This window comes from Parambassis ranga, chromosome 16 (genome assembly GCF_900634625.1).
Source record: "Parambassis ranga chromosome 16, fParRan2.1, whole genome shotgun sequence".
In the NCBI taxonomy this organism is placed as follows: Eukaryota; Metazoa; Chordata; class Actinopteri; family Ambassidae; genus Parambassis; species Parambassis ranga.
Genome location: NC_041036.1, coordinates 2,405,128 through 2,432,013, shown reverse-complemented (window position 1 = coordinate 2,432,013; position 26,886 = coordinate 2,405,128). Strand labels below are relative to the sequence as shown.

The following is a 26,886-nucleotide window of genomic DNA, read 5'->3' as shown; positions in this document are numbered from 1 at the left end:
GCTATTTAAACCACTGTTTGAACACTGGTTTAAATATGGAAAGGGAAGGAAGAAATTAGCCACCGTGATTCCAGCCTGCCATGCTCACCCCAGACACCCTGACTTGCACTTCTTCTTAAAAGAACAAAGAGAGAAGTCTGCTTCGCTCGGAGGGAACGTTTAACTAATTAAAAATAACTTCATCAGCAAAACAAATGCAAATGAGATTTTACAAGCACGGTTAATGATTATCGGTTTAAGCAAGTGAAACTGGGGTTTGCCTTTAATTACAGGGATAACATTTTCTATCAGACTAAACAGAGCAGCTACCGCCAGCAAGTGCCAAACATGGCAGTTGTACAGGTGGCCACTAGAGGCGCCAAAAGTGAGTCCATCCTGTTAAAATGCTTTACAGCAGAAACAAAGCTGTTTACCGACAGCTCACCAGGCAGAAACACAGCGGTGCACATGTGTTTACATCACCCTGGTTCTAGTCACTGTTCGCTGCTGGAGGACTGGATCGCCTCTGCAGGACATGATGATTCTGTGAGGTGTGTTTGGAGGTGTTCACACTTAAAGAGTTTGATTGTAATGAAGTAATTAAGTCTTGCTTGGCTTTGCACTTGCTTCCTTTGCCCTGGTGACATGCATTAGTTACTTCAGAGTCCCATAGTGACACTGTATCCATGACTTTCACTCACACCACACCTCCACCATTTCTATAATTATGGGTGTGGCCACTTGAGTGACAGGTGGGTGCTTCCTGCTTATGCAAGCATCCACCCACATGCTCATGTAGAGTTACTACCAAGATTGTGACAAGAAGTCTCTTTTGAAGCTCATGGCTGGTGTCAAAGGAAGTAATCTTTAGACATTTTTGGACAAATATAATGAAAGTTAAAACACTGTCACTTCTGTTAGTTTATGAAAGGGCCTCTGACTTTCCAGGGATTACAGAAGCAGTGTGTATGTTAGAAGAGTGTTTAAAGAGGGAGAACCCAAATCTAAGGCTACGTTCAGACTGCAGGTCTTAATGCTCAATTTGGATTTTTTGGTGAAATACGATTTTTTTGGTGTTTACAAAATAATATGTGACTGCTACCACTCTCCTGTGTGAACGGACTGCGGCCTCTGAAGTGACCCGCATGCGCAGAAGAGGACACGACGTCACAATGTGTGCTTGTGTGGCTTTGTTTATGTTAATGTCCGATCGTAGCCAACATACTTACAACTAAATAATATAAGGAAGAAGACTGAGAAGGAAGAGAGCAGCAGCTGCAGCGTCTGTACAGAGATGTGTGTGGGTGCGGGGATAGTTATGTGAGTGCTTTTAGTGACACTGACTTCATTCATAATTTCAGAATGACGAGAACCTTTGAATTCGTCTGCAAAGGGTTTTCCGTGTCACTTTTATGGCAAAACAGTCGACATCTCCCTCATCTGTGAGCGAGCACGTTGGAGTTGGGCTCTACTTCCTGTCAACAGGCGCTTGTTGCTAACAACACCGCTTGTCTGCCTGCTCCTGTGTCGCAAAATTGTGACGTCTGTCGCCTTTCACTGACGCAAAAGTCGGATATATGCCACATAGCCGTTCAAACTGAGGTCGCATTGCAAAAAATCAGATACATAGCTGATTTAGGACCACATATGAAAGTGGCCTGGGTCGGATATAAAAAAATCGGAATTGAGTTGTTCAGATTGTCATGACAATATCAGATACAGGTCACATTCGTGCAAAAAAATCGGATTTGGGCCACTTTAGCCTGCAGTCTGAACGTAGCCTAAGGCACAAGACAGAAAGGTTAAACTGACATGTGAACAGGGCTATAAACACAGAGGGATTCATTAAACACAGGTGAAACCAAAGAGGGTGGAGCAGGTGATCACAAAGGAGAGAGTAAGGTGTGTGATGGTGTGCACCACAGTGAAGCAGTGCACCAGCTGAAAGCTCCACCCGTCAGGATCCATTAAAAGAATGCTAGCAAGTGATGGGCAGAATGTTGTGATATTTAAATTAAAATAATAATTCAATAATCAATCAGCTATGCTAAAATCACTCCAGCCTGACACACACTGAGGAAGAACTTCTCAGATAAAACAGTAATACAGCAGAAATCCTCACAGTGGAAACTGATTAATAACTGACATACATGTTATGTGTTATTACCGAGCAGCCATGTCGTATTTTTATAACATCTTCCTGTAGTGAGCGGAGTCTGTCCTCTGTTACAGCCACACTTTCCTCCTCTGGGCTTCTCACCTCAAATAAACCTTTGTTAACATTCCACAGACTGACTGGGGGGGTGATAAGTGCTCCACCTGCCATTGAAATTCCCCTCAGCCCACATTTCCTGGGAGATTTATCCCCTTGTTCATGCTGTATTTACAGAGGCGGCAGGCTATCAGACAGTAAACCGCTGTGAGCAATCAAGACCAGGTTAAGTTTGTCCAACAGCCTGCACAGAATTAAATCTAGATACAGAGCCTCCGGGCGAGGGGAAACCTGACTTTGATTGCTTTTTCCAACAGTCTGAAAAGCTTTTTGAACTGCGATTTCTTTGTTATTATTGCTCCATATTCACTGAGTGGGAAAATATAACCTTATCAAGACACCTTCCTCTGGCCTTTCTCAACAATAACAGACACACAGATTAAATGAATCTGCCACTTTACGTTTGAGACAAAAGGACAACTAAAAGCTTCCCTATTTCCTCCTGTGCGTCTCTTCATTCCCTGTTAAAGTCTCCAATAAAAATATAAAAAAGCTCCGACACCACATCAGTGATTGAAGTGTGCTGCCACTTTGAGGGCCTAATAATTCCAAAAGACAGAGAGAGAGAGGGAGAGAGGGAGAGAGCAGCCATGATGGACAAATATAAGAGAAAAGTAGATGAGGATGTGTGGGACTTGACCAAAAAGAGCAGCACAGCGTCACACTTATCTCCACACAGCCTCAGGAGGCAACACGGAGCCTGGAGAAACTAACAACATAATCACAGATAAAATTAAGCCTATTACTATCTCTAAATAAGACGTCCAGCTAGGGATGTGAGGCGATGGAGACAGGAGAAGTGTCTCTCTGCTGCTGATTGCTCCGAACAATCCATAACCTGGAAGCCGTGTGTCATTGTCTCTGCGTGCTGTAGCCACTGTCTGCTTCTTTTTGGGTAAATTCTTGCTCTTAAAGTGACACTTTCATAATAAAGCTGAAGCACATTGTGTCATTTTTTTAACCGACTCTAACCTACTGTTGCCAGGTTGGACTGTCTTCCTGTTTACCGATCTGTGGTCTGGAATGTGGTTCACCAGTTTGTCTTATCCAGTTGAACCCAAGCCTGGATTAAAGAACAGCCATTTTTTAGCAGATTTTTGACAAAATGTCTTATATTGATACAGAATTTATGGCTTAATGTCAAACTTTTGGAGGTTTATATGGCCCCGTTCACACTGGGGAAATCAATCCGGCTAGAGCGGGATTTGGGCTGTATCAAAATATATCTGGATAGTTTTGTGAACACCGCAAATCCAGTTTGATTTCAATCCACCTCTCGGAGGTGGATCTAGCCGGATTGGCTCAAATGTGGCTCAGGTCTGAACGCAAATGCAGCTAGCAAATCCGGCTAGCGACGTGATACTTTCGGGTTCACGGGGACAGAGAGTGCGGGTCGCATACAAAAGCCGTGTCATGGACCGCAAACAAGCCGGGTTAAACTGGATTGAGTGCGGACACACATGTGTGATAGCCAGATTTGAAAATAGGTCTGAACGTATCCAGCTTAAAGGCGATCTGGATTCAATCCTACTCTAGCTGGAATGACTTTCTCCAGTGTGAACGGGGCCTAGGAGCAGAGGACAGTGCAGCCAGCCAGATTGTTTACATAGGTAAACAAAATAAATAATGTAGAAATAGTGGGTTGTTTTATACTAAACACAGTCAGAACAGTGTCTTTCTGTTGAACTTTTATTTTGTAAGATATATTTGGTCCAACAATATTTACTAATATCAACAAACGCTACAATATCATAGTGATTAAATTCCAGTACAGGCTGATAAATAAAGTCCATTTCAGTAAAAATACATAAACGAAGGGAGCATACAGCAGTGAGGACAGTAAAGCTCGAGCTGCTCGTCTCACCACCCTCATCTGATAATACGCCACATGTGTGCAAGACAGCAAACAGCATTAAAAAAACAAAAACAAAAAAACTGAACGAGCAGCTCGGGCTGCTGAGAGCGACCTCCATCTGCCACACATGTAAACAGAGCCAGACATGATGGAGTAGAGATGTTGTTACAGGGCAGCTCCCCTCCTACTGGAAACCAGCTGCTCGGGTCAGGGATCGGACTGGGCTGGAGCAGCGCGCTGACACCGTGATGACAGCAGCTACCTGTAAAACACAAACACAGCAGACAGCAGGCATCAGTCACCCAGCGGACGCTAACACGCCGCTGACGGCGAGCTCTGCCTCCGAGCTTGTTATTCTCTTTCATTTGTGAATTATTAATTGGTGAGAAACCAATTTGTTCTTTTTTTATTCCAAAAGTGTCGCAGGTTGTGGGAAGTAATTTATGATTGGTGGCTGAGATTTAATTAAGTCCAGGCCAGAGTTCACAGTGGTGGAGATGGAAGTGGTTCATTAATCACCAACTAGCGGCCTAGCCTGGTACACAGAGGGCTAAAGCGCATCACTTTTATCTGAGTTACTTTTCATAGTTATCCAACAGGAGAGAGGATTCTGAGGATCGGGGTGGAGTTTAATGATCAAAATTCAGGATCAATTCACTTATCTGAACATTTATTCATTAGTCCTGTCCAAGATTTCATCCACGTAAACAAAAGGACGACACGTTCTCCACATAGAGACAGAAGAGCCTATGGACTCACACCATCGTGCCATAAACCCACCTTCCTCCATGTTAGTGGAAGGAATAAAGATTCACCTAAAAACTGTCAAACTCATCTTTTCTATATTTATGGCTTGTTTGCTCATTTTTAGTGTAAACGTTTGTATTTAATGAGTTTTGGCTAAAAACGGAGAACGTGATGTCAATACACCATCAAATGTGAACTATTTAAACCAACATCTGTACAAAAAGCCTACATTTTATTTTAGTTTAGGCAAGAACATTCTTTTATTGGATGATGATGATGATAAGTAAATGTGTATGAAGTAGACCACTTGAATAATTAGGACACCTAGAAAGAATGAATTCACAGATAAAGTGTGAACTGACTACGCTTACATTAGGGAAGCTCCTGCTTACAGATCAAGACATTGTTACAGCGCAAGAGCGGCTTCTGATAGATGAGGCATTAAACATGGATTCACCAGAGAGAGGCTACACACACACAGACACACACACACACACACACACAGACAGGCCCTTTAGAGAAAATTACTGACAGCATGGGAGGTGCACCAAAGACAGATTTATAATCACAGCTATTTTTCTGCATGTATTTATGATATATACAGTAAATATGTACATGAGATATTAGTTTAGTTAATATTTATGATACAGTCAATAAACAGTCAACCAGATCAGATCAAATCCCCTCAGACGGCAGACATGTGCCCCTCTCTCACTTCATCAGCAGCAAGAATTTCAGGAAATGAAAATCCGAGTGTGAAGGAGTGACTGAGTGTGTGCACGGGAGGGAGAGCATGGAGAGCTGCAGCAGAGGAGGAGTGATGAGAGGACGATGGAGTTTGACAGCAGAATGAACATGACTACACTGCAGAGACCGTCCATGAAAAGACCCCAGGCGTCCGTCAGATCGGTGATTTTGTGCCCATCTGCACAATGTTCCGATCCTGACCGACTGGAAGGATGCCAGTTTAGGAGGAGGGGAGGAGGAGGATGAAGCAGACATACATCAAGGTAAATCTGTGTGTGTGTGAGTAAAGAGAGAGAGATGTAAAGATGGTTCTTTGTAGAGATCAGAGGCCATGGAGTGACTGTGTTTGCTTGGCTCACAGTCAGACAGCATTGCCAGTTGTGGCCACATCAAAGCTCTGTGTGCCTGCCACCATGAAGGGACCCCCCCCCTGCTTCCGGAAGACACACACCTGCACACACAAACTATAAAGACTATATATTGAGTCTTGAACCCAGCACACATCCCCCACTTGCTTTGTGTTTGAATCCTTTGCTTTAGATGAGAACTTTGAATGGCCATGGATCACTATAAGCATGCAGTACAATCCAACAGGGCAAGCACATAATGACCAAATATCAGTTTCTAAAAATCTCTCTTAGATCGGATCAGCCATTCCTGAGGCTTCCCAGGGCACAATGATGTCATACATTATAAGAATTTAGAATTAAATTGAAAGGAGTGAAGTGGTCAAATGGTTTGTTCTGGTCCTGGAAACCTGTCCAGGGTGCACCCCGCCTCTCACCCATAGACAGCTGGGAGAGGCTCCCCCTAAACCTGTGGTGTAGGACTAAGCAGGTTTTAAGAATTAAACCATGAGAGCACTAAGGTTAAGAACAGATTACCGTATAAAACAAGTTAAAGAATCTTATAAGCTCAATCTGTAGTGATGAAAATTTTTATTAGAATAGAATATACTTTATTAATCCCTTTGGGAAGGTCCCTCGGGGAAATTTAGGAAGGAATATTGTGAGAAAAGAACTTAAAGTTGTTGTCAGGAAACACCTTATTTGTAGTGATTCACCCCAAACTGCCCTAAACAGCTGGATCAGCACATCTGTATGGCCTGAAGCTGTGATCCGGCCAGGCACCTGTTCTGCTCTGCTTGTGGAAGTTTCAATAACAAAAGTACAGCATCACTTCTCAGAGTGTCAAGTCAGACATCAACAGACAAAAGTGTCAATGGATGCATCAGGGGCCCTGAAACACATTACAAGTTCTGACACACACACACAAGTCCAAAGCACTAAAGCTCATTTCTAGCTGGAATGATAAAAAGTCCATTCATCCAAACACCAAGTCTATTTCACAGAGTTCAGGCAAGTTTTTAAGGCGCACAACAAGCTACATCAAACAAACATCAGAAGTCCAATACACAACAACACTCTGATCTATATTTGAGTGAGGTAGTTAAGTGGTTTATCCAGAGTGTCGGGAGATTTAGAGGTTTCAATCAAGTCCAGATCAATACAGGCTCATTGGGTGGGTGATGCTGTCCTGCCCTATTTCCAGAACACAGCGTCCAGGTGCAGGGAGCTAATGGCTCATATCAATCACAGCCAAAAGCACTTCCATGGCACTGCCATCGATTGTCAGTCAGCAGTAGGATGAATGGCATCTCTGGAATGTTGTGGGGGCCAAGCCAAGAGGGTCAGTGTGGTAGGGACTGCTCAAGACTGAAAACCTATTGACTAATGTGTCGTCCAATCACGTATAGTATAGTAAGAAGAGGGGAGGAAGAAAAGGTTTGATTTGAGACAACAACTTAAAATCCCTGTACTGTGCAGGTAAATACTACCATAGAAGTGTCTATGCTAACTTGTACCTTTACTGACACTCCAGAGATTTAACTCGAATACTTTGGACTGCTAATTTGTCATTGTGGAGTCACACGTGGAGTCTGGAACAACCTTCCCTCCACACCAACCTAACAGATGGGTTAACCTGTGTTCGAACCCAGGACCTCTTGCACCCAAACCCAAATCACAATGCCACAGTGCCAACGCCAAGCGACCCGTCAACTACTAAATTAGTTGTTGACTAATTTTGCCATCGACTATTAGTGGCTCCATGGGGTCCAGACTAGTGGTTGCGGCCCTAGATTTAACACGCAAAAGCAAATGCATATAAAAGACATTTAGTAGCTACTGTAGGCTTTGGAATACTGAGCTCTGTGAGAGAAAGTGTCTGTTCTAAAGACCAGTCTAAAGCTTGTGCATTGGTCAGATGCAAAACAATAAGCTAAAAGACGCTTAAAGATCCAAGGAGCTGCAGAGTGTGGTGTTAATTCATTGTACATTCTGCTGAAGGCTTTTCTGTAAAAGAAACCTGAACACTGACCCGTATTCTAATTTACTACATGCTGTGTGTTTGTTATTATTCATATGTAGATTTTTAACAACTTTCACACCTGAATGCTCATTGATTTATTCATTTATGGGCGATTTATGTATTTGTTTCATGGTGGAGGATGTAAAGGCCTAAAGTGATTTAACCCCTTCTTAAGTTTTGGCAATGAAGCTACTGCAGAGTAATTATTACAGCACAGTAATCCTGTCCTTCCACACAAGCTGCGCCTTCATTGTGAACATCTCACAAACACCAAAGGGATTTTCTTCCTGGATGGTACAGATGTTTATTTGGGCTCAGCATGAAGTGGTTTGGATTTGATGGTCAGAAGCCGTCATGACTTCCTGTGCATTCCCATTTAATTTCCACCTAATGTCTCTATGGGGATTAATAAAGTTAACCTTAATCTTAATCTTAATGTATGTGAGCAGGCTCAAGGGATGCCTATCCGTCCTTTGCAGTGTCAGGTAAAAAGTCACAATGACTTCACAAAACACGTTTTGTTTTCAGCCATAAATAAAGAATTAATATAATAATAACCAGCCAAAAAAAAGATCAGAGTCTTTCATAGAAAGAAAAAAAACATGTGGGTTTATGACCGATAAAATGTCAGTCACACCCCTTCTAGTGGACTTTATGGGACTTTATGATGTAATAAATTGTGGTCTATGGAGTGACACACAGACCACTGTATATATTTAGCTGAACATAGGGCTCCATGGGGTCCATGGACACTGCAGCCAGTCACCAGGGGGCCATCGAGATGGCCTCACTGCTATTACATCGTCCACCTCTATCTACAGTCTACAGTATATAGCGGTTGTTGGAGGGATGCAACCATGGGACACTAGGCTTCCTTCTCAGGTTTCAACTATAGGTTTTTTTCTAGCTGGATACAGTGACTGGATTGGTCACTTTTTGATCTGTGATAGCTGTTCATCTCCAAAGCAGTGGGTTTTCTCTGTCGATTACCAGAAAAAGACAAACATCTTATTAGAATGACTCCAGCAGATTCTTTTCTCTTCCTGAAAAGATTTGGGCTGAGATTTCCTGTCAACTTTTTTTTTTTTAAAACATATATCAGCTATTACAGATTGAAGGACTACACTGTCATTACTGACTGTCATCGGTTTCACCACCCACCACCCACATGCCACATCATCAACAGCCACCCTGACTATGTGTGCTGTTTACTGTATTTATAATATCTGATCTCATCTTGTATTCCTTTATCGTTGTTTTGTTGTCCATCTGTGAACTGTTTTGATATCTTATATTAACTAATCCTGGCGCAGGGATTGTAGTATGAATATTTATATTTTTCCCATTTCACATCAACCGAAATGAGCTGAGAAGTAGGAAAAATAGATCAATACTGGCCAAATGTTTATTAAAAATCCATCATTTGGAGAAGGTCCACATCTCAAAGGGATCAGTTAAGTGTAATGAATTCAATGTATGTGCTTAATGGGAATGTTTTAGCTTTTGTTTAATTAGTGGTGACGTTAAATCTTTCCAATCTAAGATCAGCTTGTTGTCTGTCCCACCCCATGCCTGGTATCAGGACCTGGAGTGGAACCTGTGTGGGTAAACCTCAGTAGGTTTGTGACATTAGTTTTTGATCCTTCTGTAGAATGTCTAAGAGGTAAGTGTTGATCTCTCCTTAAAGAATATGACTTAAGCTTTAGTGTTTAGAGTGTTCCTGCTTTGTCATAGTGCTCTGAATTTCACCAGTTTTAGGGAATCACTGGAAGAGCACATGGATTTAAATGCTGGGTGCTGCAATTGCATAATTTTTAAGAAGATATTCATTGTAAAAGTGTACATTCTCAACAGACAAGAAAACAATTGTTCATTTTTGCTGTGTGCCAAACAAAGAGCCAGAGGCATACAAAGTAATATTTACACATCTGAGCAAATCTCCCAGGTGTTCCCTTTATTATGACACCAAAAGTATTCAAATACACCTTGTAGTTGTTGAGATATACTCTATTCATTTTGGGCCATGCCATTTTCAAGCTGATGTCTTAAAAATAGGCAAAGGACAACTATGCACACCTGGTTTACTTTAGTAACACAACATGCATGAAAACTCATCTGAGTCCAGCAGACTGGACTGTTGTGGTGGTTGAGAGCTGAGACCAGGACCAGGACCTGGATCTTCTCCATGGCTTCTGTCTGTCTCCGCTGACCACCGTCTAATAAAGTCCCAAAAAACACTTTAATCTGCCGTTTAAATTATTACACGCATTGACATAAAATTTGGTGGGCATAACGTGATGCTAATCTCCTTTTAATCTCTCACTGATACACTCTGTGGAGTTGTGCTGCTGACCCACAGTGTCATCTTATTTCTTGCTAGTTGCTGAAACATTTCTAAACAAAATCCAATTTGTCACCGTTCCCATGGATGCACTCGTATGATCCCACATTTAGCTCTTCACTGGAGTATGACTCTCATTTCACCTGTTAAGGTAATCAGTCAGCTTTAGCTAATCTCAGATGGTATGGAAAGCTGCTAGCAGTGCATGCTGCGAGCTGAGCCCACACACACACACACACACACAAACAGACACACACACACACATAGGCATGGTGTTTTGCAAGTGGAGGGAAAGGGTGGCATTTTGATTTGATTGGGGATTAAAGGTCACAAGGAAGTATTTAAAGGCTCCTGCTCAACTTTTTGGCTAATCATTCCTCTGCAGCTGTGAGTTGGAGGAGTCGGCAGAGCCCTCAGATCACCGTTGTCACACTCGTGTTGTCTCCCACTTTGCGGTGACAGAGCCTTTTCCCACCCAGCCAGTAATCCCCTTCAGCAAAGTTTGGAGTAAGCTGACGGCATGGAAAAAGATAAATATGGGTTTTTATTTTTTAACTCAAAAAAGTGCAGCACTTCCTCTCCTTGCTGCATTTTATCTATAAAACAGCTCCAGACATCCCTTTGCTGCACTGTAACAATGCACAAAACTCAGTGAAAACAATTGAAACATCTGCAAAGCCTCCTGACGAACAGGCAGAGGAAACTTCTCCTGGTTCAAGAGGAAAGACTGAGGACGTCAGTGACAAATGTCTTGCATTAACTTTGTTGTTTATTTTTTTTCCTCCCGGAAGATGTGAAATAACCCTATTAAATCAAGTAGTCACTTGGCCATTAATCTCAATGCAGCTGACTAGTCCCTCAAAGCTAATGGGGTTTAGAATTTGCATGAGGCAAGTTTACCCACAAAGCTGCGCCTAAGAGGATTGCTGTTCAGACAGAGAGCTTATTGTCACACTTGTTCATAGACATGGATTAACGATACCAGGCCCAAAGAACTCCACTAACTGTGGCAGCAACTCACAAGTTCCCCTTCACTGGCTTAGATCTGCGTTTCAGAGGGAGATGCAGGATGTGTGCAGCAGGCGTGGAGGAATACCCACTATTATTTGAATATACACAACAACATGTCCGGCAACAGATTCCATGAGCATCCGTCAAAAAAAAAAAATGCTCAACAGACAGCTGTTTGTTTATGTTTAATTCATCCTTCCTGTTTCCGGAATTTCAATTTCTCTTTCAATATTTATTTCTTTGTCGTATCACAGCGGCGTCACAGCTCTGCCGAATTCCAGCTCTCTGTTGTCAACTTAGCTCTTTGCATCATTTGAATAAGCTTCTTTCAGTGCGAGTGTGTCTGCTGTGTTTCATAGTGACTAAAGCAGCTTTGGAGGCTAAATATAACATGTATCCACTGCATTAATTCTTTCATATTTATCAGTAGAGAAAGGTGCTCAAAATGTGGCTTATATCCGCCTTTAAAATTCAGCTGGGAGAAAGTAGTTTCACTGAAGTTTTGATACAGTGTGAGGAACACACACACACACAGCTCATGCCACTGTGTGTTACCAGTCTATAAATGGTGCAGACAGGTGACAGCTCCCCCCAACATCTCACATCTGGATTCCCCATGTGGTGACTGGTTGCAGTACAGGTCATAAACTCTGCCAAACTAATATTTAAGATTTGATTTGATTGATCTGATCTGTTTGCCCGAGTGCAATGAATCCTGGGATATGTTGTGTGTCCTTTGAAGGATGCAGCCCCCTAAACTGGGACATACAGCAACAGTCATGTTCAACCAGAAGACCCATGTTCGCCTTTAGTTCCTGGTGTTGTTACAATTTTTGCACGTCATTGTATACTTGCAGGTCTAGTTTCTACATAAAATGTTTGGTTCTTGGTTACCATGGTTACCACTCTTTGTGAAATGTGATTTGCCTGTATCCCAATTTTCTTAAGAAGCAGAACAAGCCCTTATACTTAGTCAGAAAAAGACGACTACTACGTGTGCTACTGCTTGGACTTGGACAGTACTGCAAACTACATTTCTATCAGCAATAATTGGTTTCATTGGTTGAATTGGTGTTGCTATGTTGGCATGTGGAGACCACATAACTCGGGTTTTCCAAATGCTGTCCATTAAAAGCATAAGAGGATCGACTCAGTATTGGCTTCAAATACCCCCTTTTATAGTAAATGGCTTGATAATGACACTTTGATCCAGTCTAAGACATTGATCAGAGGGAAGAATTAGTATTAGCTTTTGTCCTTGTTAGCCAGATACACTGCTAACTAATAAGCTTGTGTAACTCAGATGTGAGGTACCTCAGTACTACTTACTACACATAGGTGGCTGTGTTTAAAATGCCTCTGTGTAAGACACACACACACACACACACACTGCATCCTGGTTCATGTAGGCCAGGGGTGGCCAACCAGTCAGAGACCAAGAGCCACATTTTTTACTGTGTTACCGCAAAGAGCCCCATCATACACATGGGCACACATGAACATCACCCATCCCTTACACACACACACACACACACACAGCATCCTGGTTCATGTAGTACGGCTTGACAACTCTACTAATTGGGTGTTTTGTGACAGATTTGCTGTTAAATTTTGCAGACTGTTTTGTCCACAGAATTATGATGCAGGCTCTCTGTTCTTGCCAAAACACTAAAATGGCAGAATAAATATGGATCTGTCCTAAAAACTTCCCAGTGGTGTTTGTCCAACAAACATCATTTGATATTAATTTAACCAGTTGAAGAAAGCACGTGGCTCCTCTGGAGGCCTGGCCTCACCCTTTAGCAGCTGGTTGGATTAGAACAGGTTAACGTTGACATTTCTTAGCCCCAAATTATAATTTCAGCAAAAAAAATCCACCTGAAACAAATGAAAAGGAAAGCAGGAGCAGGAATAATTTATGTGTGTTTTCATGGACTCTGTGTTCTTCCCCCAAGCACCATGCAGAGAACAAACAATCGTCAGTTTGTTGTTCAGTCTGGCAGTGTGGTATGGGTTTTCTTATGAATATGGGAGCCTCTTGTGGCCCCTAACAGGGCTCCACTTTAGCCTTGTTAACGATTATTGTGTAATCGTCCAATTAATTGTGATTTCTTTGTATGATTATAGCAAACACATGAGACCAATGCGGAGAAGGTTATTTAATTACACTGGTTTTGTTCCTTCCATGTTATTACTGCAAGCCCCATAAATATGTGTTACAATGCATATTGTTGTAATAAAACTTCACTTTAAGAAATGTGGAGATTTTCTTATTTCTCAATTAGATTAGAGTTCCTTTTGCCTTCTTTTTTCTGCAGTTGTTAAAAGCTCCCACAGGGCTTCATTTTCAGGTGGCCTTTGCTCAAAAATTAAAAAAGAACAAACACGGTCACACACCGTCACGGTTGGTCTGTTGCTTCTGCGGTCACAGAAGCAACAGACCAACACCTTATTATTATTATCCTCTAACACAGACCTGGGCAAAGCATGGCCCGTGGGCCACACCCGGCCCACTTGCGTCTTCAATGCGGCCCGCGGACCGTGCGCACAATATTAAACAAAGGCAGCAAAAGTCAGATGTTGAGCACGGCATTACAGGTAACGTCTTTCCAACCCTGCTTGTCTCTTCCACGCTGCTGTACTGCATCATCCCATCTACTCTCTGGAGAGACACGGTCACGCTGTGTACACTTTAAAAATGCTGCGCGACTATGCTGAAATGTACGGTAACACACACAGAAACTCTACAGTGCATTCTGATGTTACAGCGGTGCTGCAGCCGACACATTTCATCGTCATCTGCTCTTAAAAAGCTCAGATCTTGCCCGACTTTCAGAACTCTGGGATTTGCTACTTTGACTTTAACTCTAATGGTTTTCTTCTGTAAAAATATCTTCAAATCATCTGTGCTGCTCTGCACTGTGTGTGTGTTTCAACATACAATACCAGCACACACTCTGTGTCCAGTAGACATGGACACAGAGAGGACAGAAGAGGAACCAGTAAATGACAGCAAGAGATTCTTACAATGATGAAAATGTAACAGGAGCATATTTATAAAGGTAGATACTGTGCCAGTGGTCTCCAATTTATATTATTATTTATGAAAAAATGTGGCCCTTTGCTTTTCTAACAGAAGTCTATGTGGAAATAATTGCCCACCCCTGATCTAACAACTGTGTGAAGCCAGGTATGTAAACTCTGGTTTCATTAGACTTTATGTTAAATCTTTGCATAGAACCCGCTGATGTCTGTCCCTGGATAAAGCCTGGTGCTATTAACTCTAGTGTAAAACTGCTCCGGACAGCCTCTTCATTTGATCATGGATCGTGACCACAGGTGGTATTAGGAGGTTTTTTTTTCAGCTTTTCAGCTGAACAGATTTGGATGATGCATCTTAGAAAAGGACGACACTAAAGACATATTTACCTATTTACCATCAGTGTACAGTCACACAGAATTCATGCTAGTCAGCACAATTAAAACTGACATTTACAAAGACAGTTTGTTCGTAGGGAGGAACAACATTTTACTGTGTGAAACAGGACAACATATAAGGAAATATTATAGGCCCTGCTTAATGCTAAAAGAACTGTGTAGCATTTAGGTGGCTCTACTAGCAGGATTGAAAGGCCTATACTTATCATAAACATATATTTATATTTTCCTCTCATGTATCCACAAACCATTGTGTTCTTGTTAGCTGTGGATTAAGCTTCATATCTGCATAGAGATGGCTTCCTCTCCATAGAGGTACCATAAACTTCTTAGCATAAACCTTAGCTAGAAAACATTTAATGTAAATCTATGTAAATATATTAATGAGTCAACCATCTCTGTATTGTGCGGTGTGTGTGCGTCCAACATCATGATGTATGTGGATACACCTATAGAATCTGGAGCTGGGAGTTTTCAAGTCATACCAGTAAACAATGACTGTTACTTCAACCATTGGTTTTACATTGTGGGACTAATAAAGGTATTCTTAATCGTAATCTTAATGCAGACTGTGTCCTTCCTCCAGTGAAGAGCACAGCCAGGTGTTAGTGGGTCTTTTCATTTAAACAAATGTTCATTTAAACAAATATAAGCCAACCCTGATTATAAGATGGCCGCTCATTCCCCTTTTTTCTTTGCACTGACATGCTAGTCACTTTTTCTTTCGAGACCTTTTTTTTAGCATGTTTTGGGCTAGCCTTCTTCTAACATCACACTCTGATATACAGTACATCACCAGGAGCCTAAGGTTCGCCTCATCATTTCTCCTCAGTTGGTGGTTCTCTTGCCTGACTTTTAAACTGCTCTGTTCAGGGCGGTCACTCGTGATCAGGCAGTCCTGAGGGTGTGCTTGTTATGATTTGATCCAATGATCTAAAGTGATCCATTTCATATTGTGTTTCCTGCTTGTAACTCAGCTCATTAGTTCACTGTGTGTGTGTGTGTGGTGAGGTCCATGCAGAGGTGACAAAACCTCAGTTCCCCTCATGGCCTCTGGGGGCTGCTGTGTCAATTCCCATGGTGACACACACACAGTGTGTAGGTGAGGTGTGTGTGCGTTGCCCTCATCTTCTTCTCACGGGTATTAACAATGCATCCTTTAATCACTACATGCAGCAGCTGTAAGGTTAGAGTTTGGCTTTAAAGCTGTTCTAAAACAGAGAAGAGTCTGACCACTAAAATGCCTCAATGGTTAATTTTATTTTGATTTATGGCAGCCATTTTCAGCCCTCTGACTCACCAGCCTCTATGAAGTATATGTAATGATAGGCTTTCATAATGCGCTTTTGCCACAGCTGAAGGTAGGAGTGCCACAACAAGAGATGCAGAAACAGCAGGAAATTTCTACCTTTGCAACCAAGTTAATGAAAGTATGTATCTGAGCACATACAGTATGTATTTATCATAAAGTGTCGGGGCTTATTAATGTAACCCTTACTCATATTTCTCATAAACTCATAAAGAGCAGGAAGCTCCAGCTGCCAAACATGGGAGATGAGTTTTAGCACATGGCACTGACACGCATATTAAGAAATCAACACTCCCCCAATGACTGTGTAAACAAGATGTGAGGGCAGTGCCAGTAACATCATTTGTATAGAAATAAGTGTCAGGGTGCAGTTACTGCATTATTTAGAGCGCCATAAAGAGCCGGGCTATTGATTCGAGAGCAGAAGCGGCTCCCAAGTTATTTCTGTCATCGTCACCCTCATTAAACTGATGTATGGCACTTGGTATTCTCCTTTCTGCCTCTTCTGGTGCGGCTCCCCATCGCTCTTTCACTCACACTTTTAATGCACTCTGTCTGGCTGTTCATTTGTCTGGCTGCAAAAAAATACTCCATACATGGCAAATTCATAATGCTAAGCCAGGCAGGAACCATGTGGTAAAATAACATTTAGCAGAGCTGTGAAGGGGGGTACCAAAAGCTACGATTACACAACAAAATGATAAATGCTAACTGAGCTCCAGTGACACCAGGTGTTCATTCAGACAGGAAGCTGATGTGTTAGATAGGTGGCAGCTGGCGGCTATATACGTCACAAACACCACCTCTTTATGTTAAGTGGATGGGACGTGGATCCAAATAAAAATCAATGGAGCAGCCAAGCAATGCAAAAAGTTAAGGGAGGAGTGTGCTTGGGTACTGCTACACTAACTCCAGTTTCAACAAGGGTGCCTTTTTTCCAACATGGCAGCATCCATAAGTGACATATTTTGGCATTTTTGGGACATATTGACATGTGACATGTTTTGTGATTAAGTACCTCAAATAAGGACCTGAGGACAGGATGGTGGCAATGTTATATTTGCATAGCACCAGGAAAACATTTACCGTATTTTCCGGACTATAGGTCACACCTGAGTATAAGTCGCACCAGCAAAAAAATACTTAATATAGAAGAAAAACCATAGATAAGTTGCACCAGGACTATTAGTCACACCAGTGGGCCAGCGTAAATCACTAAGTTTTTAGAGTAACGTTGCCTGTTGAATGTTAAACTTAACGTAAGTGGTGCGGCTGCAGGGCATTGAGAGTGAGACACACGCATTTCAACAAGTCCTCACGTGGAGAAATGATTAGCCTCACCGCACAGAAATTCCTATAAACATCCTGTAAATGAGTCAAAGGCGACGACTGTGTGCTCATATAGCTGTCTGGAATTAGCCACCTGTCGACTGAGGCTCAGCTGCGTCACCTATGCTCGATATGCAAAGTGTGGACAAGCTGGAGGTGGAAGAGAACCATCAGGAGAGGGACATAACAGCTACCATTATATCTGTAATGGGACGTCAGGACACAGGATAACTAACTGTATATTTTTTAACATATAAGTCGCACCTGAGTATAAGTTGTATACCCAGACAAAGGATGAAAAAAAGTGTGACTTATAGTACAGAAAATACGGTAATGCTGTAAAAAGGTGAGTGAAAGAACACTTATGGCACTAAGTTACTGTCTTTGTCCTGCAATCAATGAACTGAATAACAGAGGACAGTGCTTAAAATCAGACCTGACGGCCAATGTGTCCCGATATTTGTCTTTTTATATTATTATATGCATTGAAAAATTACACAAGACCTGTTCAGTCAATAAAAAGTCATGGAATCATTTACCCCACAGTAAACTGGCATAAGAATTAGAGAGAACGCTGTAAAGTATGGCACACCTTGAAGAAGGCCTATGTGTATGCACAGGTTGAACAGGTCAAGGGAACAGGGGCAATCAATAAAGCACAGGAAACTGAACACACATAACAAAATGAAACAGGAAGTGCATCAACAACCTTACAGTCCTCCTGTCACTGTACTGTTGGTGGAATCTGCAGTCAGTGGCAGGCAGCCAGATAAACAGGCAGGCTTGTTTAAAGTAATGAGTCTTTGGTTTACAGCTTTTACACAATTTAACCCTCCCATCTGTCTGCACCTGTTCTCACACTGGCTGTAAATATCCTGTTTTAGTAACACAGGTGGAGGCAAGAAACGTCTACAGCCAGCAGCCATGTGGGAGAGGCCATGGCTTCATTTATGAACCACATCTGAGACTGAGGTGCTGGCTAATGCTGGTCATGTTATCTTAAAACATCTCCACCACTGAAAAGACTGAATATACAGTCGGCACTGGCTCGAAGGCACCGAGCAGCCAGCTAACACTGATCTGAACTCATTCATGTCTAGGATCAGACATTCAGCCGCCTTCAGCTGCTAGCTGCTATGTCGCTAGTTAGTTAGCCAATCTTGATAATCTACCAAGCTCCAACTTGTGTCATGTCAGACAGTTTATCAAAAGACAACTAAACAATATATGTTGCTAGGCAACGGGGTGCAGTGCAAATATTAGGACCAGCATTAGGCAATGGTTTAAACGGTCCTTTTCTTCTAGTTATTTAACATAGGCCACACCTCATATTTCACGGAATGATTAATAAAACCATTTTAGGAACTGCCATGAGCTAAGACATGGAGGGGTTTGATTTTAAAGAGAGGTACAGGCTCCAGAAAATGTCTGAAAATTTACCCACTTCTGATTAATCTCTAAAATCATAGCAATCCTGTTCTATATTCAGATCACTTAAATGTCACCACACCTGCTGACTGCAGTACAGAGGCAGTTCATTCCTGTTTCCTTTACGCCATACATTACAACATCCAAGTTTAAAACTTGGAAAAGCACAATATCTGGTCCCCAAAAGCATGATAACACACAGGCTTTACAGTAAAATTGAGTTATCTCTGCAGACATTTAAATGTTTGAGGGAGCTTAAGCCAAGTGTTCATCTTTAGAACACGAAGCTGTTGACTGCCAGGATCAAGTCTGCTCTGCTGCAGCAATAAAGCCAGTCACTTGGGCTAAACTCAAATAGCAGTCCAGTGGGAACATGGATGCTCCCTCCCCAATCACACACACACACAGCCAGTAATCCTTCTTCATCTGCTAAAACAAAGATTTGGTCTATTTCCATAAACAAGAAGAGCTACTAATCTGAGATGTGGGTAAATAAAGCAGAAGATTTCTGCTGGAAATGAATGTGTGGGCCAGAAAGGAATCATGTCAATGGCTACACTGTGAAATCTAATGTATCGTCATAATATTATAATGAAAAGTACAAAGTTTGATCAGGTCTGTGAAGCCGACCCAATGATTTTAAGCTCCAATATGTTGTCATCTTATCAGTCCACCCCACATTGACCTGATGTCCTCCTTTAAAAGGTATCATGATGTAATGTTACTTGCTAACATTAACATTAGACACATTATCCCTGACAAAGATGGCGGCGCTGAGGTCTTAGCATCCATCTGTTCTACATCTATGGTTGTAATGAAAAAAAATACAAAATTAATATGTCTGTCTAATAAATTTTAAAAAAGAAGAAAAAATCAAACAACAATCTGAGCTCAGGTGTGTTTATGCTTTGAAAAATGGAAAACGTTATGCAGAATAACTGAGCAACAGATCCCTGACATGCCTCCTGTGGCACAGAGGAGCCCTGTGTGCAGGCTTTAAAGGCAAATCTGAGGGCTGACAAACGTTCACGTCCCGCTCCAGGGACCAGGGTGCGTTTGAACCAAAATGTGATTGGCTTTTATTCAATACTTGTCAAGAAATGTTGCCAATCTCGATGCTGCTGAATGCCACTGGCAATTTAAAAAAAAAAATCTAAATTAATTCAGTTTTTAAAAGCTCTGTGGTAAACTTTTCAAAACTAATGTGCTGCCAATTGATTTGATGGCCAATTAGCTAAAATTCTGCCTGAATATTTGACATATTAAGTGAAATCTTGTTGTGTATACCAACTTTTAAAATGTAAATTAGCAACAGTTGGGACAAGTCAGGAGCCATTAGCTCCTCTGGATTGTGACACAGCTTTGTGACAGCACAGTTGAACAAAGAAAGAAGAAAAAAAAACCCTGTAAACTGTGAAAGCACACAATGGCCTGCTTCTGTTTTTAGCTCCGAGACTCTCCTGCTGCTGTCGGCAGCCACTTTAGTGTCGCCTGCCGACTGCTGAGCCTCAACATGGACCAGTCACCACGCCGGGGGCACATCGATCCAACCTGCTCTTTTATGAATACAACACTTTGTTCCACTGGATTTCCATTTTCCTTCCCCCCATAAGAAAAAGAGTTGACGATCAATAGTTTGTGCAATCAGAGACATCTTGTATTGAACGTCAAGCATGAGATCAGCTTCAGATGCTGCAAAGCCTCTCAGTTTACCTTCTTTGGCTCCAATTGTTTGTTATTTAGTTGGGTGGTAAAAGCATTTGCAGCAAAACGCCGTATGAGGTCGATAGTTCTGATAATCCTGCCACGTCAGTACATGTTTATAGGGGCCAGGGGTGTAGCCCTCATTGGGAGAAATGAGTCCATAATCACCAAGCTACTTACATCCTTCAAACATTCTGATACCAACATTCTAATTTTCAGACCATTCCAGCAAATGGCAGCTAACTTAGTTTTGAAATGCTAAATATAGCTAGTAGCTAGCCTTGGATTCCAGTAGTGCATACACGAATATGCAAATAAAGCATCTTTGTGTCTTCTATATTTGTTTTATGCCGCTTAGGTCTACTTATAATTTTGACCAGTGCAAGACTCATTCAACAGAGATAAACACCATGACACACACAACTATTGGACAGCAACCAGGCTGCACCCAGGCTGCTGTCCAAACGTTTTCATGCAACAGTCAAATGCACAAATTACTACATGGAAACATGTCTGCTGAAATCATACATATGGTGATATCAGGTCCAACTGTTACAATTACACAAAAACGGTTTCATTGCAAATGTATGCTTTCCTGTGTTCCGCTTTAAGTTTGGAGGACTCCACCCCGCCTTTCTTCTTCTGTGGTGCCCCCTATAAAATGATGGCGATCCCTCCACCTCTCCCCTTGTTGTACAGTTTCCCTGTGGGAGAGCTGGGTTATAAATGCTACTGTTAGTTTACCAATGTTCATTTATTGATTGTTAAGTTCTTCATATCTATGTAGGGCCCTATAAAATCTGTTTTATTTTTTCCCTAATTCTGTTTTTTACGTTTTAATTTTGGGGAAATCTGTTTTTCACAGTATAGTTTTTGGGAATCCCAATTTTTGACCTTATTTTACTACCAGAAGCGTTGTGTGTTTAATGTAAATGACTAAATTGAGTCTGTAGAAGGGGCTTCTTGTGCCACCCGGATTAGCTTCCTTCCATGCATTTTTCCCCGGACATATGATCCTCTTACACACGAAAACAGCGCTACAGTCAAATTATGTCAAATTCGCAACATTCCGTGTTAAAATGTAGATTCCGTTTTAATTGGCCAATTCCGCAATTCCGTAAATCATAGGGCCCTATCTATGCAAACACACACCTGTTACATACCGGGACTTTGACATGATGTTTTGGACGACGTTAGCTGCTAGCTCCAGCGTCGCGGCGAGTTGAGCTAATCTCTGTCTTCCCGCTTTTGTGTGTTTAGGAGATGGAGCGGGCCACTAACTACATTGCAATTTCCCCATTGTGGGACTAATAAAGGTTTCTTAATCTTAATCTCAATTATGGTTATCCTTTGTGCTGTCAGATTAAATGGGTCTCTCCATGAGTGTCCGTGTCACGTCTCCATCATAAACACAACGCAGAGATCCACGGGTTACACATGCATACATGCATACATCAGGAGAGGCAGCATGAAGGCACAAAACCTGCCTTAAATATAAATATTGAAATATTCTTACAGAACTTTGCACAAATCTATATTTCACTGACAAGAATCAATGCTACCTGTGACACATCAAAACACCGGCCACACAACTTCTCTTTAAAGTTTCAAACCGTCCGTTCTCAGTCTGCTCCTGTCTGTCCATGTGTAATTAAATCAGTCTAAGTACATTTATTTTGGGTTCCCATTGATGCATTAAGAAGTCATGCTCCAGCAAAAGTCACAATATGGGACTTTTTTTTCATGCCCAAATAACACAGGCTCATCGCCATGGGAGCATTGATCCAACCTGCTGTTTTATGAATAGAACGCTTTGTTCCGCTGAATTTCCATTTTCTTCCCTTTCAGAGGAAAAACAGGTGACAGTCGATACTTTACGCAGGCAGACACATCTTGTATTGAACTTCGAGTAAGAGAAAAACCGATGTTTGTCAAGACAGCTTTTCCAGCTATGAGTTATAAGAGGCGTTAATTACTGCAGCATTGTTAAACAGGCAGGAAAAGTAAGTGAAGAACCATGTGAATGAAACAAAAATACACAGAATACAGGATGTGGCATCATATAGTAACCTGCTTCAACTGCTGCAATGTAAAGAAAACATGCTCAGATCATTTCAAAGTGTAGCTGGAGGGTAGATGTTTGCTCAAGGTTGAACTACAGAAGCAGAATGAATGACCAATAAGACCAATATGTGTATTTAACAGCAAAAATGCAAATGAAGTAAACAGGAAACTGAATATGAAAAGGATGTTTAAAGGAATCCAGCCTCGTGTTTATGTTTAACTTATTAGAGCGCAGTAAACGTCCTGTCAGAGAAAGAAATGTAAATATGTCGGAAAAGGAGGCAGTGACTGAGCAGATGGATGAAACTGACGCCGCTCTCCAATGTTTGGCACACAGTTCTACAGCGTTTTCATAAGGCCACTGAACATTTGCAAAAAAAAAAAAAAAAAAACAGTTGGAACTGACGAACACGTACCATCATGTTCCTCTGATGTTCAGGGCCTGTTTAAGCTACTTTGAAGATTTCAAGGCTTCAGCAAACACAACATGTAAATCTCATTTTAAAATATATGTTGCTGTCTTACAGTCACTCTCATGTACGTTAACAGCAGTGGTTTGACACTCTTCGGCTCAGTGCTATTGTTTAGTGTATTCACTCTTCACTGTCTAATTTCTGTTGTAAATATCAAACATGTTCAAAGCCATTGTACTGAGAACAATAGGATGAAATGATAATGTATTTTGACAAAGCAGTATCCTCTGCTGGCAGCTTCTCCAGTGTTTAAGGACTGTCACTGGCTTAAAAGCTACATTACACTTAGGTTCTATGTGAAAGAATGAAGCGATGACAAAGCAGCGGTCCAAAGTAGGCGCCCACTATTGAAATAGTTATTAGCTGCAGCCGTATTTATGGGAAAACTGACATTTACGCATGATCCGAGTATTCAAGTATCAAAATAGTAATTTGTTGCAGCCCTAACATACATTAAGTGCTTTTTTATATTCATTGGTATTGTGAGAGCAGTTCCCAAGTTCCCTTGTTGTCTATCAGAACCTGTATTATGCTAACTGTTAGCAAAAGAAAATTACTGAACGAGCAACTGATGTTGGCTCAAAGTGCCTAGCATGTTCTAGCTTGCTGGCTAAGTTGTGACTGCTTGCTCACTTACTGTTAAAGGGCTTGCTGAAAACTAGGTAACCAGTTATAATTGAGGAAAGAATGGCAGAGCTAGCTATTAGGTTTTCCAGGTAAGATGAGACATAACCATAGAGTGTGTATAAAGATGGATGTCAATACAGCATTTTTAGAGTAAAGACTAGAAAACTAGAAGACAAAGCATGTCTATTTCCCCCTAAAGGCTGGCTGCAGTATCGGCCACAAACTCTGCTTCTTCCATGTAAGTGGATCGGACACGACATGTTAGCTAGTTTGTAAACAGATTTGTGTGTAAATGCACATTTATTTGGCTACAAAAGGACGGGAGTCACATCATCCATCTTTATATACAGTCTATGGTCATAACACATGATGTTGACAGGATATAGCAAATATTGCTGCTGACTGCTTCCAACAAGCAACAACAAATAGTAGGTTTACGTGTTATTAAAATGGGCCATGTGAGTGCATGCTCTGAGGTAACAGTGCATGCACCTGCATGTGTTGTCTCCGTCCTCCTCTGTGCTGGAAATTAATAAAAGGCAGACGTCAGCTGCTGCATTCGTCCCGTCCTCGCAGCAGCAATATTAAAAACAACATGTCAAGTGTCTGAGGCGGGAGTTGCAGCGGGCAGGTCTTACCGCAGTGGCCACTTTCATTTCCTTGCAGAAACCACGATGATGATGATGAGGATGGCGAGGATGACGGCTCCGGCCACCAGGAGGTAGCACTTCCTCTTCCTCAGCTGCCTCTGTGGGGAGAGAGGGATTCAGTGGGTGGGTGGAGTTAACACATTAGTCCACTGCTTGCAAACTGTGTGTGTGTATGTCATCTCAGCAGTTGTGGTGTGTATCCATTGGTCCTTTGCAAATAAAAATGTGACGCACGCAAATGTGAAGGGAGCAAAGGATTCCAGGTCAGGCTGACACACACTGACAAAACAAAAAAAGTCCTGCGTTGGTCTGTTTGGCCTCCATCACAGCACCATGCAGCCACACCGCGCTCTGCTGCACAGTATTTTTGCCTGCATGATGTATGAGATCAGTTAATTGTGGTGCTGCTAAACTTTAAAACAGGATATGAAAAAGTGACTTCCTCTCACCTTTTCCAAAGCGCTCTACCTTCCACAAGTAAAAGCACTCATTAAATTACAATCTTTACAAAGAGCTTTTCAAATGTGCTCAAATATGCAGAAGTTTCAAAGAGATGGAGAACAAGTGACTTCCTGATTTATGAGTACGTCTCCTACACCTACACACAATGTATTTCCCTCAAAGTTTGATCAAATGTTTTATTTTTACTTAGCAACTTATTTCCCTCTAGCAAAGACAGGCAGAAGGAAATACCAGCACAGCTAATGTGTAGCATCGGCTAACATGCTAAACTGACCTTAAAGATGATGGGCGTTCATTTTTATGGCTATGAAACTGCAATGCATTGTGGGGTAGATGGCCCCGGTGTCATGGTTACATGTCTGCAAACTTTTATGGTCCCTGGAATCATCTCCGATGTTCTGCATGTGCTGTGAGCATTTGCAGCTCCTGCATTGTCAAAGTGATAAAAATAATTTCTTAATTTGCTGTTATTTATTTAGGCACATTGTTAATTACAAGTTGTAGATTGTTATTTAAATATTATTAGCTACCTTGTGTAATTTAGACTTTTTCAGGATCAATAAAGGCATTTTATCAAATACAGTTTGCCAGGATTAGATTGTAACTTTAACATTTTATTTTGTACAAGTGTAAATTAAAACTGTATATTGTATGTGGCATAATTGTGGTAATTGTACATTGTAATTTTTAACCATTTCACTACTATAATTATAACAGCTCGCCTTCTTTTTTAATGATTCTGTCAGAAAATGTTCTTTGTATTAATTACTTTACCTGTTTTTCTTGACAGCTGAAATATAACTTTTAAAAGCTGCCACATGTTTGTTTCTCTTTATAAACAACTATAAATGTGCAGTGACGAGACAACAAGAGATCACAAAAATAAACTCAAACTATTTTACATCAACTCTCCTACGCTCCACAAAACTCCCGCCCCTGGCACACACGCAATATGGTCATTACCGTAATACTAGCGATCGAAAGCATGTGAACTAGCATCCCACACTCCAAGGAATCAACTTCAAAATATGGTCAGGAGACAAATGGGTCTGTTCTGTCGGTGGCGAGAGCTCTGTTTTAGGAGGGTTTAATCTAAATGTTATACAGTGTATTTCAATGTATTTCAGTGTATTTCAGTGTATTTCAATGTATTTCAGTGTATTTCAATGTATTTCAGTGTAAGGTACCTTTGTTGACAAACCTTTGAGGAATCTATATGCAATACATTCTTTTTACTTTAAAATTCAGAACTTTTAACCTTTGGCCAAAAAAAAGTCTGTGTAGAACGGAGGATTTAAAATGTACTTTTAAAGTTTGTACCCAAATGTTTAGATGATGAAACACATGGTTTCAATGATTTATGCTGTTTATTACAGCTCTTGTATAATTTGATTTCAAACACTTTTGTTACATATAAGAGCTTTTTCCATCCATGTCAATTAGGCCCACTTGCCCTGTTTGAAAAAAGTGTTGACTCCGTTAGGCAGAAAATATTAAAGGAAATGGAGTGAAAAGCAGGGGTGAGGGAATATTTATATATTTCCTTTTGCTCCTTGTCTCCTCGGGCGGGGACGACGTGTTGGAGCACAGAATCTATGTTGTTTTGAAATGCTTTTTCTCCCAGGTTTTTTTTTCCAGCCTGTTTTCTGCTACAAAGGCAGCGAGAGCAGCGGCGTTAGACCAGAGCCGAGGCTGGAGTCTTTAAATCCTGACGCGCTTCAAAGCACGGAGAGAGCAATTCATCTTCTTATCTGAGACTCAAAACAGGCTTTCTGTGTGGAAGAGAGAGGGAGAGAGGGAGAAGGGGGAAGAGGGAGAGGAAAAAATGCTGTCGAGTAATTTTCCGTTTAAACGTTCCACTCCACAACAATTTGCATAAGCAGCCCTGCGTCTGTGATAAGAAGATTGGTAATTTTCAAAGGCTCTGTGGGGATTGAGAATTAAAAGCCTTTCTCCGCTATCTCCCCTCTTGCAGCTGGCCACCACAGATTCCCAGCTTCTCTCACGCATTTCCTCCTAAACTACGCCTTATAAACTTTCTCTGCCAGCCTCTCCTTCTCTCTGCTCGCTCTGACAGTGC

At 41.5% G+C, this 26,886-nt stretch overlaps 1 protein-coding gene across 3 annotated transcripts in view; it reads right to left on the bottom strand.

Moving 5' to 3' along the window:
- Positions 1–4,139: 4,139 nt before the first annotated feature.
- Positions 4,140–26,886, bottom strand: part of tsnare1 (T-SNARE Domain Containing 1) — a 115,614-nt gene continuing 92,867 nt past the window's right edge. For 2 of the 3 annotated variants that reach the window (XM_028426094.1, XM_028426093.1), the window contains exons 11-12: positions 24,333–24,442; positions 4,140–4,368 (exon numbers count right to left, since the gene is read on the bottom strand). In XM_028426094.1, coding sequence (XP_028281895.1) covers positions 24,347–24,442 — 96 coding nt within the window. In that variant the 3' untranslated portion in view covers positions 4,140–4,368; positions 24,333–24,346. Of the gene's footprint in view, positions 4,369–24,332; positions 24,443–26,510; positions 26,579–26,886 lie in introns of those variants that run through there. The other variant, XM_028426095.1, reaches the window with a different exon arrangement.